Genomic DNA, 16,929 nt, shown 5'->3' with positions numbered 1-16,929 from the left:
AAAATGAAGCGCACCAGAGTATCTGAAAGTCCTTTTCCCTAGCGTTAACTTGGGTTTCGGCAAGTGCATGTCGTTCCTTGTCCTCGTGTTGTAAGAATGAACGTTGCAATTTCTAATAAAATAATCCGACAAATATGGAGGAGCTAAATTATTTAAACATTTAAAAACTAAAATGCATTTGTGGGCTTTTCTTTGGGTTTCCAAATCCACCCACCCTAACATTTTAAAAGATCCTTCGGTTGTTGCCCTCCTTTGTATAATGCGTGCTGCTCTGTTTTGCAGACGTTGCAAGCTGTTACTGCAACCGATTGACAGCCCATCCCATACCGTGTTAGTGTAATCAAAAATCGGCTGAACTAAACAATTATACACGCATTTAGCAGCTTTTAGAGTAAGGTAGGGTCGTATGCGTGACAGCAGGCCGAGACGTTTTCTTACTCTCTTACAAATCAATTCTACATGTTCGTTCCATGAAAGATTCTCATCTAGTGTTACCCCTAAATAACAGAAGCTTGATACTCTGTCAATGTTTTTCCCGTGAAGCTCTATTTTATAGTCTGGACAGTGTTCTAGTTTTTGCCTAGTTCCAAACAGCATCCATTTAGTTTTACTCTGATTGAGTATCAGCCTGTTGCTTACTAACCATTTCTCAACATTGGTAAGATCGTTTTGAAGAACCTGCTTGATGATATCTGGACAGGAATCAGAGAAATATATAACAGTATCGTCGGCATACATGCCTATTTGTGACTTCAGTAGACTTTGCGGGAGATCATTGATGTATATCACAAATAGTATCGGGCCCAGTATGGATCCTTGGGGAACCCCATAACTAATAGTTAAGCTCGATGATTCGTCTTGGTTGTATTTGACCTTCTGGGATCGAGCTGTAAGGTAGTCTTCGAACCATTTCAAACTTTTCCCTCTAATTCCATAATGTTCTAGTTTGTGGAGCAGGCAGAGGTGGTCAACGAGATCGAACGCTTTTTTTAGGTCTATAAAAATAGACCCGGTAATCATCTGTTTATCCATTTGTTCTAAAATGTGATCAACGAAGTGTACAGTGGCTGTTTCAGTGGAGTGTTTCTTACGGAATCCTGATTGATGCACTGACAAGGAATGGTTTCTGATTAGAAATGCTACAAGCTGTGATTGAATTGCTCGTTCCATTACTTTAGAAATCAACGGAAGGACTGAAATCGGACGATAATTATTTGGGTCGCTCTTATCGCCCGATTTGTATATTGGAGTTACCTTCGCAGTTTTCCATTCAGATGGTATCATACAGGTAGAAATTGTTAAATTTATGAGGTAGGCGACTGGTCTAGATATTTCATTTGCTGCATCTTTCAGTAATCGAGCAGGAATTCCATCGAGGCCAGTAGCTTTAGTTGACTTCATTTTGAGCAATTCTTTTTATTTCATCGTACATCTCCTACTGGGGGTATTGGTCTTCATGACCACAAACATTTTACCGAAAAACAGGGCAACTTTAAGACAGACACACAATTCATCAGTACAGTAAACTTTTTCAGGCAGCTAATGAGCTCTGTGGATCAACATGTTAAAATAGTCTTCTTTAAATTTTTTCTTCCGTGTTAAGGCAGAGATGACAGGCAATATGGGTGCAGGTTTACCTGCTACTGTGGTCTATAACATTATTTCACTTCAACTCACTCTTGGGTGACCAATACAATCTATATATTTACACACAATTATCACTCTTGTCTACGTTCTTTTAGCTATATTGTCAACATAAAAATTCTCGTTTCTCGTCTACAAAAATTTATTATATTAGTTGGTAGCATAACTTATTTAATTAACCATAATATCGGTAGTTAGTTTACTGGGATTGTTTGGGTGAGGGGGGGGGGGGGGGGGGAGGGAGTCGTATTCTGTGATTGTTCGGGTGAGGGGGGAAGGCTATTGTCACTAACTGACGTTTCGACAACCTGAAAGGAAGTCATCATCACGTGTTTTTCCAGTTAAAGTAAGTCAACTTAATTCTGAGTTTAAAAATAAGACTGTTGATGAAATTCAAATGATGTCTACCGAGCAGTATTTTCATTACATACTGTTTATTATGCTGTATAAGGTGGTTCTTTCTAATCTTGAAGTCCCTTGTGTGTGACCATTCAAGCTGTTGAGCAGTTCTTTCATGTGGCCCTGTTCATCATGCTATGCAAGGTGGTTCTAACTTTTCAGTCGGTGGATTAAACCCTTGTGTGTGACCATTCAAATGAAAGCTATTGAGCAGTACTTTCATGTGGTACTGTTTATGATGCTATGCAAGGTGGTTCTAACTTTTAAGTCTGTGGCTGAAACCCCTATTGTATGAAGGTGTTGAGCAGTAACTACATTTGATGCCGTTTATGATACAACAAGAGAGTAAACTAGTCTTAATGTGGATGGAAATGTTTAACTCTGTTATGTTAAACCATTCAAGTTTCTCAAAGCTATCAAGCAGTAGCTTCATGTTGAACTGTTTTCCATGGCGTAAACTATATGTAGTGTATGAACTTGCAAAGATCGGACAAAGAGTGGCAGACCGAGTATTTCTATGCTGATAAATCTAAGATCCTAAAAAAGAGATTCTATACACTGCTGCATTCTTCTGCACTGCTGCATTCTTCCGCTAACTGTAACAAACAACACCTGAAATATGACTTATTCACAAAAACTACATAATAAAGTGTATTCTCCTGTTTTAAATCACTGTTGTGTCCCTTGCTCTAGTAAGAACTTCTCGAACTCTTCATCAATCTCGTCATCATATTCTGGATCATCTTCAAGGTAATAATCACCAGCTTCAGAATGACTGAAAAAAATATCAATGAAATAATAATGAGTCAAGGGTCAAAGTGGGTTTCAATTGAGAGTCAAATGTAATCAGGCAATTACTCTGGCTTTGGTTTTAGTTTTATTGCGGTTTGCGATTGGCTGAGTAGTCTAATTGGTAAGTAATTGGGTTGATTTTGGTTTTACGACACTCAATTGAAAATTACTCTAAAACAAGGTAATTATCTCCATAACCCCTCTGTCCTGGTTTTTGTTTTGTTTCGAGAGTTTCTATATGTTCCTCACAACAAACATTTCTAAAATTTCAACACAAAGACAAAGAACCACTCCCCGGATGTACCATTGAGATATCTTATTTACTTATTTTTATTACCAATTATTTATTTCTATTATTTAAGCAATAGACTGCTGGCAATCTGTTTTAAACTCAGCAAGGATTATGAGCCGAGACGCTTCAGCCTAAAGAGCGAGGTACGCCTCATTTCCTACGCGGCCATACCACTCTTTTACGTTCGCGATGGCTGAACACTCATCTAAGTGACCCTAAGAGAAAAGACCGACAGCCAGCAGTTTATATATACCTTTAACACAAAAAAGTGTCAAGTCTGAACAATACCGTGAACATAAACATGACTCGTAATCACGGGACGCTACACATTGCATTCCCATTCTGATTGACTTAATTCTAATTTTGGTTTGGAGTCCATGTTCTTTGATGCTAACACAGCAGTTGCCCATCTATCGTGATCTAAATCATACTGCAATCTGAGTTGACGGCTAGCCAGTGACCTTACGCATTTTCAGGGACAAAACACGAGAATTCAAAACCGTTGGGTATCTATAGCAGAGCTGGAGTGCAAGTAGAAATTCCTTCTCGTAAATATTCTTCCTCTAAGATTCTGGAAAATACATGTAGATCTTACATACTATTAGATGAAATAACCTAAGATACAGCAAAGGGAAAACTTCTTGTTCAAGCCCTGCATACACAAAGTCCTGTAACAATTTTCGCTTGGCACAAAATGTATCAAATGGTGCAGGGAAATTCCTAGAAAACAAGGACAAACTACTCGAGTGTGACCAGGGAAACATTGTGCAAGTTCACTGAGCGATAGACTGGTAAGCTCCTCCTCCTTGAAAAACACATCCTTTGTCAAAATGTTACGCTGTATTTTTGTATTGTTTAAAATAATACACGAAGGTACATACCCATAATCTTCTTCATTATAATTCTCTGCAAAGTAGTACTGGTAAGTATCATGTATAAGAGCTCCTTCCTCCCCATCATCTTCATAGTAGTCACTCCATTGTTCTATGAAGTGGAGAAGCTCAGAGGTAAATCCTTTAATTCCTTCTGGCAAGCAGACTAGGCAGCCTCTTGTGATGATCAGAGTGTGAAGAGGAATGGAGGGGAAAGTACATGTAGTTTCAGGAGTTGAGGAGTTCCTAATTATTGTTTTTTTCGCAGACTTTCCGCTTTTCACACCCTTCCCTTTTAACTGTAGCTCCCAGACTTTATATAAAATAATGAAAAGTTGACATCTTTGTGGCTTAGTTGTTGAAATAGAACATACATGACTGTGTGTACATGTAAGCTACACCTGCAATATTCTACCCAAGTCTTAAAAACAAAGGTGCAGCTTCATAGGAGCTTAACATTTAATAGTACAATCGGCTATCTTAGGTTTATAATAAGGGTTTGCCTTACCTGGGTTTGTAACTGGGGTTAAGTCGTCATCCAAGGATAGTTGATCCTAAATTGATACAGGAACAAATTCAATGTTTATTACTGTAAGTGCTAAAACAGCTTAATAAAGAGTTCTACATGTAGATCTAACAAAAAAAAAAAACAGTTAAAACCTATCATAGTAAACGACTTGTACCCAGGATTATCAGTAGTTAAGCTAGTGTGCTCCTCAGGCTGAGGGTAAATCAAAAAAAAAAAAAAATGAAATCAAATAAGGCTAAATATACAAGTAATGCCATATAATCTTTACTTAACATACCATGGCTAGACTATAATCAGAGATGTAGTTTTCATCATTTGCCGGGTGAAGCAACAATGCCCCAGCACTTCCTTCAGTCCCACTGAAACCCCAGTTTGTGGATCGTAGTTCAAGAACTTGAGAAAGTAAAGTCTTGACACTACAGAGAGATCAATAAAATACAAGCAGGCAAATGAATCACTGTGATTAATTACTCTAACCAATAACATGTGATGAAACTGTTGTACCAAAATTCAGGTACCATTAAAATGCAATAAATACATGTACAGTGACACTGAATGTGAATTCACATATTAAACATGTTGCCACCTGACAGCATTAAATTGTGGAGGTGCGGTGGCCTCATGACTAGTGCGCTCATCTCTGGATTGAGCGGTCCGGGTTTGACCCCTGGCCGGGGACACTGGGCAAGACACTTTACTCTCACAGTACCTCTCTCTACCCTGGTGTATAAATGGGTACCGGCGAACTTAATGCTGGGGGTAACACTGCGATGGACTAGCATCCCATCCAGGGGGGAGTAGAAATACTCCTGATCGCTTCATGCGACTGAAACTGGGATAAGCTCTGGCCTGATGGGCCACTTGGCTTGTATGCAGACTTTACCTTTACCACCACAGCATTAAATTTGTCAGTACCCATTTGCAGTATACAACTGGGAGGAAAGAGGCACTGTGAGAGTAAAGTATCTTTGGCAAGAACATAACACAATGACTCCTGCCAGGGCTAAAGCAAAGACCACCATATCTGGAGTTCTGCCGGCTAACCATTAGGCCACCATTCTTCCTACAGGTGTACATATTTACTGTATATTAAACATTATATTTGACCTACCAGTCAACTAAACTTGAAACCTGAGATCAAAATAATAAGTACCATGAGGCAATTAACTCATAGAACTTTGCAGAGTGAGTGTTCTGAATACTGGATCTTGATAAGGGTGAGCTTCATAGACATGCATCTATGTAAAATTATGAGCTGTATAATGTACATGTACCTGTCCGACAACTTGGATTCCTTCTGCAGTTGTTCCACATCAGAGAAAACTTTATCAACTTTTTCTTTCCTCTCCTTGTCCTCCACCATAAAAATGGGGTCATCCAGAAGATAACCTGTCATCTAGGCACAAGTCAGTTAAATAAAAAATTCATTAGCAAGAAATAATTTTATTATTATAAATCATTGAAGTGCTACATGGAACACTGTGCTGCAGCATTAGAGTGAAGGCCAGAGGAGTGGACAGAGTTTCCACTAGTTTTGATGGTTAAGGGTCCCTGGGACCCCCAGTTTCAAAGAGTTGGAGCTTCTTTTTGCTTTTCAGGGATCCTTCGCCTATTTAGTAACAATTTTTGGAACTTTTTTCCTGCATCCCAAGGATGCACTTTGCCAAGAAACTGTGCATCCTTTTCATCTTTTGTGCATATAAGATGAACACCTGTGCATTAATGGAAACTCTGGTGGAGGAGAACTTTTGAGTGGCATTCATTATCTGAATCTTATTCTGTCTGGGTTAACATACACTGTACCTTTAACATATTCCCAATGCATTTAAGACAGTCCTCTGAGTGGTTTTGTAAAAGGGTTTTTAACATTTCCAACAATCCTCTGTGAAATACTTTTAAAGGTTGACTCTCACCTAAGGGCTGCAAATGAACAATCAAAAAAGTACATGAAATTTACTTGAAACTGTTAGCATCATGGTGTACGAGCCTGTAAACAAGGTAAAGTCTGAAAGAGATCTGTGTGCTTACCCTGTAGTTACAAAAGAGCTCAGCTTCAAACATTGCAAACCCAAGCAATCGTGGTAAGGTTTCAGGATTTTGAAGAGATGCCTCTCTGTTTAAATGTTCATCTCTACACCTGGAAAGGTACATGTAAAGTTTTGTGGTTAACCCTCTAAATCACACAAACTTCAGAACATGCATGTTGACATACTTACTGTCTTGTTAGAAAAAAGAGAAAGCCTGGTTTCACTAGTTAGCGAACAAGCATAATCATAAATATTATTAATCAACCTACGCATAAATTATTAATCAACCTACGCAGACACAGTACTTTAAAAGGTGTTGTTGAGTATCACCTTTTGATAAGGATTTTTCAGCCAAAATGATGCTAATTATCAATATCGTAGTGCACTTGTGTATTTTAGCTTACAGTGCTTATGCTGCACTAATGAAAATCAGCCTTAAGAGAAAAAAAAATGCACTGATGACAAGAAATGTGCATGATGATTCCAGATTTAAAACTACATTTAATTGTCCAGTTGTCAACACATTCATGTCACATTTTTTGAAAATTGCCTTCAACTTAGTTACAAATGATGTAATTTACATGTACTTAATTGCCATAATTCCTTTTTTCCATATTACTCCATTTTAGCCCACATTTAGGGATTTCCAAGATGTTCAGGAAATGGGGATAATACTTACCGTGACATATATAACCTATATTCAGCATATTGCCAATCTGTATTTTGATCAAAGAACGCATTTTTCAAGTACCTATTCATCAATACACTCCTGAACTTTTCTTTATTCTTTAGTACAATACTATTTTCCATGGATAACAAGTTGCACAGTCTGGCCGCCATATATTGGAAGTTAGGTTCTGTTATTGACTGAAAGAAAAGTTTTCAACAACAAATTAATTTTATAATATTGACGCTACAACAAAGACAAAATCGATTAGCTATCTAATTACTACAAAGTACGACCTTTCAGTAACATTTTCAATTTGCATTGTTACTTCCCCAGCTCTGGCCCCAGTTGTTTGCCAAGATTAAGATCATCCAGGATTAGCGTGAAGTTTGATTACAGCAGTGAATTTTTGTAGACATTTTTTTGTGCCCTCCAGTTTTTACATCCCAAGCATAAACTCCAGAAAAGCGTTAGCAGTGAAAAATGCCTTTTTTACGCATAAAACAGAAATAAACCCCTTGGTCTTGTTTTAATTCTGGACTAGCTTTAATAATAAAATGACTGTTAAACAACCCAGCCCTGAAAGTTTAATCACCCTAAGTTTATATTAAGAAACTACATGTTGCTCATGAATTCACAGGTTCAATGAACAGTCAAACCCCTCCTTACTACAAATTAGATTGAGAAATCAGAAGGTGCCTATGGCATCTGGAATTCATTACAAACGATAAAAAATAATAATTTTCAAAAAATAAAGATAAAGATACTTACATATTCAAAGATAACATCCACAACTTCCTTCAAGGAAGTCAGCGTACTTAACCATTTCGTCAACATCTCTACCAAAGTGTCAACATAATAATGTAACTCGCCAGGGCTCTGTGTTAAGCCAAACAGAACATCCTTTACGCAGTTCATCAGTTCATTTTCAGGTGTGTTACTCTTCTGACGAAGTAGTGGAGGTCGGTCATTTTGTTCTGGGACTGGAGCTGGAACAAATTCAGGAGCGTTGACTACAGATACCAGATTATAGGTGCCTTTAGGAACAAACTCAACTGCATGAGGTGATAACTTGGAAACAGCTCGGGCTGGAGTTTCAGGTGTTAAAGTTTCTTCATGTTTTACTGTCTCATCAGGTTTGTCAACATGACTTTCCTTAATATTTTTATTACCACTTGAAGCATTGTCCTCTTGATTTTCTGTAAGTTCCTTTATTCCTCTGCTTGTGCCAATTGATTGCGTCAAAGCAACCTTCTCACTTTCATCTGATTCACTTTGCTTGCTGTTTGCTGCTTCCTCAGCAGGTTTCTCCTCAGAAGCTTGGCTTACCTTAGGGTCTTCAGTTGCTACTGGTAAAGGTGGTTTCTCTATTCAGGATGAAAATAAAAGTAACCATTCTTTTTAGCCAATCAAAATCTGGATTTTGTAATGTGGACAATTCAAGGCTGTGGTCTAAGAAAAACTATGAGGAGCCCAAAGGTTCCTAACCATGAAATCCTGGGTGCCCAGCACTTAAGCTTATAAATATGACAAAAGTATTTACTAAGTTTTTCCAGACACCTAAAGGCAAAAGTTAATCACCTGTGGCACTTGGGCACTTCTAGGGCACAGCTCTGCAATCCAAGTACTAGAATGTGTTTACCCTTACAGAATCTTTGGTGATCTTATAGCTGTATAAGATCTTAAAATACCTTTCAAGGGTTTATACAAGAACTTTGACAGATCTGCAAAGATTCTTTAATGAAAGTCTTTGCAATCCGGACCCTCCAATACCTTCAAAGATCTTGGGAAGATCTTAGGAAAAAAAATTGACAATGCTTGAAGATCCTTTACTGATCTTGCCAAGCAACATTGAGGATCTTCAAACACCTATCAAGATACTCAATAATCCTTGAAGATCCTTAAAAGACTTTCACCAGGGCTGAACATGGCTTTTGTGCTCACATGTATGCTCTCACTGTTTCTCATTACCGGTAATCACTTACACCTCACTGTTTTCCCTCTTTGGGAAGAATAACTCCATTATAAGAAGGGGAATTTGTTGTGATGTTATTTTGGGGAACTAGGAGAACTGTACATAAAGGACAATGATATGCAGGGGAGTTTATTCAAAAGATTCTCCCATTCCTGGAGATAATCACAAAAGATAAAATATTGCTTCAGCCTTTTCACAATCCCCCTATTAGGTTCAGGATGTCATCCCCAAGAAAGCTGGTGAAATGTACATAACTGAAGAACTATATAGATTACATGACTGTCATGACATGGCCATAATATTTTAAAAGAGTTATTTTCTCTCACAGAAAAACAATATATTTTGCAATTTTACACTTGAATCGGTTTCTTCACAGTACTTGTTCATGTCTCAGTTAACTTTAAAGTGCCTATGAAGTAAAAAATAATTGCTGCTTATTTGAAAGGTTTTTCAAAGTTAAGAAGAATGACGTTTTCCTTTTTGGAATATCTTTTTTCATTCTAGAGATATTTATGTTTTTGTATTATGCAAATGAGGAAAGTGATGACGTCATAGGTGGTTCCACTTGAACAGTAAAACACTGAATCAAGAATGTCTCTAGAAATATTGGAGCAGTGTTCTTCAAACTTGACACCAGAAATGTGCATCGCAAAAGAACAGAATGACACTTTCTGTGTTGTTGCCATGGCAACACTTTTGGCTCCAGTCTCTTTCTGTGAAAAACCAAATATGCCAATTTGCAACCCTTCGAAAAGGGACAGAGGGTCTTGCTCAGAACACACATGATTCCTATATTGTCTTAACTCTCCCCATCAAATCGTTGGGAGTGGATGATCGTTGTTTAAGAAAAAATCTGGTAATGTTAGTTTTAATTAAAACAGGACCAGCAGCATAACTGTTGTCATGGCGACGGCATGACGGGTGTCATTTTGTTTCTTTTGTGATGTACATTTCTGGGGCCAAGTTTCAAGAACACTGCTTTAATATTTCTAGAGATATTCTTGATTGAGTGTTGAACTGTTTTAGTGGAACCACCTATGACGTCATCACTTACAATACAAAAACGTGAATATCTCTAAAACAAAAAAAGATATTCCAAAAAGGAAAACGCCATTCTTCTTTACTTTGAAAAGCCTTTCAAATCAGCAGCAATTATTTTTTACTTCATAGGCACTTTAAATAATATTACATTCTGACAAAATACTCTTTTTCGTACAGAATTTATTTAAATTTGCTTCTGTGTGATATGTGCAAGTTAAGGGATCGTATAAACATGCATTATAAAATTCCATCAAACACACGCTGAAAACATGTTCAGTACTGTTCACTACATATACACGTGTGTACAAGAATTTCTAATTAACATCGACACTTTACTTAAAGTAAAGTGTCGATGTGACTTTGTTAAAAGCTATGCAAGCGCCTAACTTTTACACAACAGTTAACGAAATGCCAAAATTAACCATCATTGCTAAAAGAAGCGCAATTTCTCACCTTTTTCACTTTCCTTTGAGTCGGAAGAGGTTTCTTGTTGAACGCCATCTTGTGTGGTCGAAATCTCCCGTTTCTCGCCAGGTCGCCGGAGCTTGCCTTCATATTCGTCAGCTTTTATTCCTGATTTTTTAGGCATCTTATCAGTCGGAAGATTCTCTAAAAGCCTAACCTGCTTGGAATTACGATACCATTTTGGTACACTCGACGTCAACTGAAAGCTTTGTGAAGTTCCCAAACAAGGTGCTTTAGCGGCCAGGCCTTGTATTAACCCTGCAACAACCAGAGGTAGCGTAGGACTTGGGCCGGGCGGAATGGGCAAGACAAGTACAGAACCTCCATTATCCGGTCACCAACGGGCTTCAAAAATATGGCCGTGTTAACGGGGTGGCCGCATTAAAGGGGTCTTATAAGAAAAAGACTGACTGAGCTTTTGTTCGGGCCAGAATAAAGTGACCGTAATAATGAGGTGGCCTGGCTGCAAGGCGGGCTCCCACTGTATGTAGCCATGGTTTGGCGTTTGCTTGATTCTGCAAAATGTTAAAATCTCCTGTTTAGTGCTCCATCGATACAGTTATCGATATGATCCATTGCTCCCATTCATACCCCAGGGCCACCAAGGCAGTTATTTCGTCCAATAAGCAGCAAGGTGAAACTTGAATTGTTTAAGAGGTGTCCTCTGTAATTTTCAACTATGGCCATTTGGACCAAAAAAAATCAAATTCCTCAAACTTTCTCAGATGAATGGTCTAGATAAGTGATTCACAAAAATATAACTTTCAGTTCAATTCGATTCGTAATTTAGCGCTGGGGCCACCATCTTGGTGTTGCCCCTCTGAGAGGGCTTTTAGCGGCCATTTTAGGGCACATTTTTAACAATTTGCCATACAAAGAAATCGATCTAACTCCGGGTAAAAACCCTTTATTCGAGACAAGCAAATGTTTCTTGTTACATTGAGAGGCTGTTTTGGCAATTTGATCATCACCTGATTTTTCTACAGAATTTTAAATTTCTTCCCTTTCGGACTACTCATGAAGCGCCATAAAAAAGGCGAAGTTTAAAGGAAAATATCGCCAAAAGTACATCACTTGAGATCCCAAAACTACCCACCACTTAAAGAGCAATGTCTCACCTGTGAAAACATGCAATAAAATTTTGGAACAGTTAAAACGGTAAAATGTTAGAAGAAGAAGTTTAAGCTGTGTTTTTGTCAACAAAGACCGCTGTCCTAATTAGCATAATAACGTGAAAATAACGATGCACAGAGAAAACAATGATATATTCCACTTATCTCGCGACATGTCGACAACTGGATGTTCCACGATGCCTCATGTTATATTTCCAGTATGTTTTAGCCACATTTTCGGTGATTAGTGTACGAAATCACTCTCAGACATCGCCACGGTTAAGCAGATTTCAACTCCCCGAAGCCCGCTTCATAACATCTATCAATATTATTTGTCTTTCGCCTCATAAGCCGCCGTTTACAAGAAGTTTAACAATTTGCTGACATCCTAACTGACCCAGAAGTCTGTTAGCAGCCTTTAAAATCTTCCTTTTAATCGAGGATTCTCATCAAGAACTCGTTTAAGCTCAGTTCTGTTTTGATCTGTTATGCACCAGCCATTATTCCCCAGATTGCGTTACATTTGACAAATGCGCATTCCAACGGGTAGGGGTAGGGTGGGTAGGAAGTAAAAATGTAACCGACATTAAAGCCATTTTACGCATTTCTGTGAAAAGAAAAGAAAAAAGAAAACGATAGACAGTATCAGGTCAAAAGATTATGATCTGTGTATCTTGATCAGCTTTATCAATTCATCAGTGAGGCCCTATTAGGGGTTTTCGGGATACTGGATATTTGGGTAAAACGTTATAATTAATAGGATGCAAGAAATTTAGGGGAAATATTAATGGGGTAGAGCATGTTTAGATCAGATAAAACAGGATATTAACTGAGTAGGAAATCGTTGAGCTGGATTTAACAGGATACAAGATATTTAGGACAAAAATTAACAGGATAAGGGATACACCGACACCCCACCCCCCCCCCACCCTCCCCCTCTCCCACTATGGGGCCTCAACAATGGTCAGTTATTTAGGATAAAATAAATGTATGTCAACCGCTATAAGCATTTATTCTGGACTCTTAGTACTTATATCACGGTGGAATATGAAAGTTTTGTATCAGATTTTAGGGGTTTTAAGGTTAGGTAACGCAGCTCCTTGTTAGTAATTTCGAAGCCCACACTTGTTACACTGAATAGATAGATAAAGACGGGGCTGGAGAAATAAACAGAGAATGAAATGTGTCCCGAATTCTGTACCGTTTAACACGAATTTCTTACATGGCAACCTTTGTGTCTGCAAAGAGATCGAGGCACAACATTTCACACTATATTTGTAAACAACTATCTTAATCTCATTGACAGCCATTAGTTTTTGACGAGAATTTTCATTTATTACAAATAGAATACGGATAGAACTCCAATAAAAAGCCTCTTCCTTGTGCCTTTTTTGTTCAGCATTATACCTGTGTCTTTCGCTGCCCGAAATGCCATCAAATGGTGAGAAAGGCAACAGACTGACAAGCAGTGCGCAAGAAAAGTTTTTCCCGGGTCAGGAAACGGCCATAAAAGTCGAAGCAATTACTGTAGCACAAAAGATGAGGCGCTCAAAAGATGAGGCCAGAATTAGGCGGTTCACCTGTGATGAGTTCCTGACTCCTTGCCACGTTTAATCCTTCCTCTCGCGAATGGCTTCAAAGCTTAGAAACAGACAGGAGAAGGTCCCCCAAGAAGACACAACAACCGCTGAGAATCAAGCTGCAGATATTTTTGACAAGTGTCAGTTAACTCATCCAATTGCTTATGACTCATTCAACTTGTGTGCCTTAAACGCATCTACAATGTCTTTAAAAAGCTAAGCGTCAACATTAGTGCCTCGCTTGATAGATGCGGGTATTTTAAAGCGCCCTGCATAGGGTTGAAAACTAGTCTTGTGCAGACATGCAGCTGTGCTCCATCACAGAACTGAACGACATTAGCGGCTGTGGGGTGCCTCAGGCTCATAACGAATGGTGCCTACAAAATACAAACGTGTTTCCGCCAGATTAAGAAAACGTGAAAAAGTAGATCTTAGCCAGGGTTATTAGAATCCACAAAGAAAACTGGGGGTAGTCATTAATTTTTCCGAGATAATTAGCTACTGCTGACGGTAGCATTTTTCTGAAAAAAAAGTAAAGATATTTCTTCACAGATTCTCCTAAGGTTCGCCTTTACATGCAGAAAACTAAACATATTAAAAAACATCTTTAAACTACTTGGTAATTGGTAACATTAAACCACTTTTGATATGTATTTAATAACAGAATCGTCGCAACAGCACTCCTCTGGCTTAGCCAAAATACAGTCTACATAACTTTTCCTCGCAGCCAAAAACTAATGCATTGTCGAATAGGCTTGCCACTTCCAATTCATACCATAAAATGTAGCTGTAATCACCCCTTTGTTAAAAGTTAAATGAGTTGTTTCATCCTTTCGAAAACTTTGTCGATGTCCGTTACTTTTTTTCCTGTTACTTTCCAAGTAAGTTAAACATTGACGTCTCTCGCAGTTGTTTTGCGCGCGCATTATACCATCTACAGTTGAATTTCAGTATGATTTTTTCTACGGATACGATAAAAGGTAGTTTTTCAGCTAGGAGCCGCTCACAGTTAGTGCTTAGCGATATGCTGCTTTTCTGGTAATCCCGGTTTTAGTACAGGCTCGTAATTTTAGTGCGAAATTTGTTTCGGCCACAACAGAATTTTTTTTAAGTCGCACGCTTGGTAGGGTAGTTAACTACGTCACTAGTTCCAACCCAAGCGCGCGCCTGGCGTTTAAACCATGCCTAAAAAAGAAGGTACCGTCCTTAACTACCCTTCAGTAATTTTCTGAACATTTTCTTTTCTAATGGAAAAGTGACACGGCTAAGAAAATGTAAGAAGTTTCAATAAAACGTCGCTTATCATTACTTCCTGCGCACTATTCGTCAGCCTGTTGTCTTTTGCAAAATTTGATGGCACTTTCGGCAGCGAAAGACACAACTGTCCCGCTTTATCTGATCTAAACATGCTCTACCGCATTAATTTTTCCTCTAAATTTCTTGCATCCTGTTAATTTTTTACCCAAATATCCAGTCTCCTGAAAACCCCTAATAGAGCCTCACTGATGAACTGATAAAGCTGATCAAGATACACAGATCATAATCTTTTGACCTGATACTGTCTATCGTTGTCTTTTTTTTCTATTTTTTTTTTTTTTAACACACGACCCCCCCCCCCCCCCCCGAACCCTACCCTGCAAAAATAACCTAGAAAATACCTGCAAGCAGAAGCTCATGTTCAAATCATTCTGGGAAAGCCAGTAACTAGTTTAGCCACAGAAATGCGTAAAATGGCTTTAATGCCGGTTACATTTTTACTTCCTACCCACCCTACCCCTACCCGTTGGAATGCGCATTTGTCAAATGTAACGCAATCTGGGGAATAATGGCTGGTGCATAACAGATCAAAACAGAACTGAGCTTAAACGAGTTCTTGATGAGAATCCTCGATTAAAAGGAAGATTTTAAAGGCTGCTAACAGACTTCTGGGTCAGTTAGGAGGTCAGCAAATTGTTAAACTTCTTGTAAACGGCGGCTTATGAGGCGAAAGACAAATAATATTGATAGATGTTATGAAGCGGGCTTCGGAGAGTTGAAATCTGCTTAACCGTGGCGATGTCTGAGAGTGATTTCGTACACTAATCACCGAAAATGTGGCTAAAACATACTGGAAATATAACATGAGGCATCGTGGAACATCCAGTTGTCGACATGTCGCGAGATAAGTGGAATATATCATTGTTTTCTCTGTGCATCGTTATTTTCACGTTATTATGCTAATTAGGACAGCGGTCTTTGTTGACAAAAACACAGCTTAAACTTCTTCTTCTAACATTTTACCGTTTTAACTGCCCCAAAATTTTATTGCATGTTTTCACAGGTGAGACATTGCTCTTTAAGTGGTGGGTAGTTTTGGGATCTCAAGTGATGTACTTTTGGCGATATTTTCCTTTAAACTTCGCCTTTTTTATGGCGCTTCATGAGTAGTCCGAAAGGGAAGAAATTTAAAATTCTGTAGAAAAATCAGGTGATGATCAAATTGCCAAAACAGCCTCTCAATGTAACAAGAAACATTTGCTTGTCTCGAATAAAGGGTTTTTACCCGGAGTTAGATCGATTTCTTTGTATGGCAAATTGTTAAAAATGTGCCCTAAAATGGCCGCTGAAAGCCCTCTCAGAGGGGCAAAACCAAGATGGTGGCCCCAGCGCTAAAATACGAATCGAATTGAACTGAAAGTTATATTTTTGTGAATCACTTATCTAGACCATTCATCTGAGAAAGTTTGAGGAATTTGATTTTTTTTGGTCCAAATGGCCATAGTTGAAAATTAAGGAGGGCACCTCTTAATTACGTGCGTTTTCCCACCCGTTCCGTGGGTACGCGTATATCATGGTTTTTTTTTTTTTTTTCTTGCTCATGCAGCGGAATGCTTCTTGTCTCCGCGGCGAAGCTTAAAAAAGACTGCCACCCGTACAGAATTTAGTTCGTTAACTAAGCATTTTTTTTTTTAATTTTACATTTTTTTTTTTTTCTTTTATATCCGTGAGTTGTAGTCTTGGTGTTACACGATGAGTAACATCATAAACTGCGGGCAAAATACTCAAGCAGGACATGACCTTTGCAATGATTTGCTAGATTTAGACAAGTCTTGATCAAGTACTTTGGCTAGCAAGAGCAATTAGGGGCACAAGTACAGGTCTAAACCTAGCTGGTTAGGGCAAACTGTTCGCTGAACTGATGAATTGGTATCTGGTCACTTGGCTCCAAGGTTAGCCGATCGCTCCAAGTCAGTTCGCTCCAAATTGCACATAGATTATTCCTCGTTCTTTCATCCACTGCCAAGCCAAACTCGGTTTGCCGAGGTACCAAACTCGGCCTGTGTGGAGCGCTCTCACTTTTGGTTGGAACGGACTGACTTGGAGCGATCCAACCACGGAGCGAAATGACCGTGATTCGATGTATTAAGAGCTTCCGATCCTTGATCATCAAGTTGACATCCTCACGATCTTATCAAAAAAATATCCCAGCGAGTTCTCCGAAAACTGTCACAGCGGCTTTAATGGCGCAAAGAGCGTATTTAAATGTCGCGTTGC

General features: G+C 38.7%; 2 protein-coding genes across 3 annotated transcripts in view; both read right to left on the bottom strand.

Moving 5' to 3' along the window:
- Positions 1-1,724: 1,724 nt before the first annotated feature.
- Positions 1,725-12,330, bottom strand: LOC149113658 (polyadenylate-binding protein-interacting protein 1-like). 2 transcript variants are annotated; one of them, XM_089287282.1, is made up of 10 exons: positions 10,692-12,330; positions 7,994-8,589; positions 7,307-7,422; positions 6,557-6,665; positions 6,332-6,448; positions 5,803-5,924; positions 4,806-4,944; positions 4,508-4,553; positions 4,009-4,111; positions 1,725-2,818 (listed from the first exon to the last, which is right to left on the bottom strand). In XM_089287282.1, exons 1-10 carry the CDS (start codon positions 10,825-10,827, stop codon positions 2,713-2,715), a joined length of 1,590 nt encoding a protein of 529 aa, XP_089143408.1. In that variant the 5' UTR covers positions 10,828-12,330; the 3' UTR covers positions 1,725-2,712. The 2 variants fall into 2 exon arrangements, with proteins under 2 accessions (XP_089143408.1, XP_089143407.1); XM_089287281.1 differs by lacking the exon at positions 1,725-2,818 and having other exon boundaries at positions 2,988-4,111.
- LOC110069411 (uncharacterized) overlaps positions 4,030-16,929 on the bottom strand; it is a 53,733-nt gene continuing 40,833 nt past the window's right edge. Inside the window, exon 18 of the mRNA XM_089287266.1 lies at positions 4,030-4,111. The gene's annotated coding sequence lies outside the window, so the exon portion shown is untranslated. The remainder of the gene's footprint in view (positions 4,112-16,929) is intronic.

This window comes from Orbicella faveolata, unplaced genomic scaffold (assembly GCF_042242905.1).
Source record: "Orbicella faveolata isolate gen_17 unplaced genomic scaffold, um_ofav_v1 contig_14, whole genome shotgun sequence".
NCBI lineage: Eukaryota > Metazoa > Cnidaria > Anthozoa > Scleractinia > Merulinidae > Orbicella > Orbicella faveolata.
Note: the sequence above shows the minus strand (reverse complement) of the source record. Positions and strands in the feature narration are given on the sequence as shown.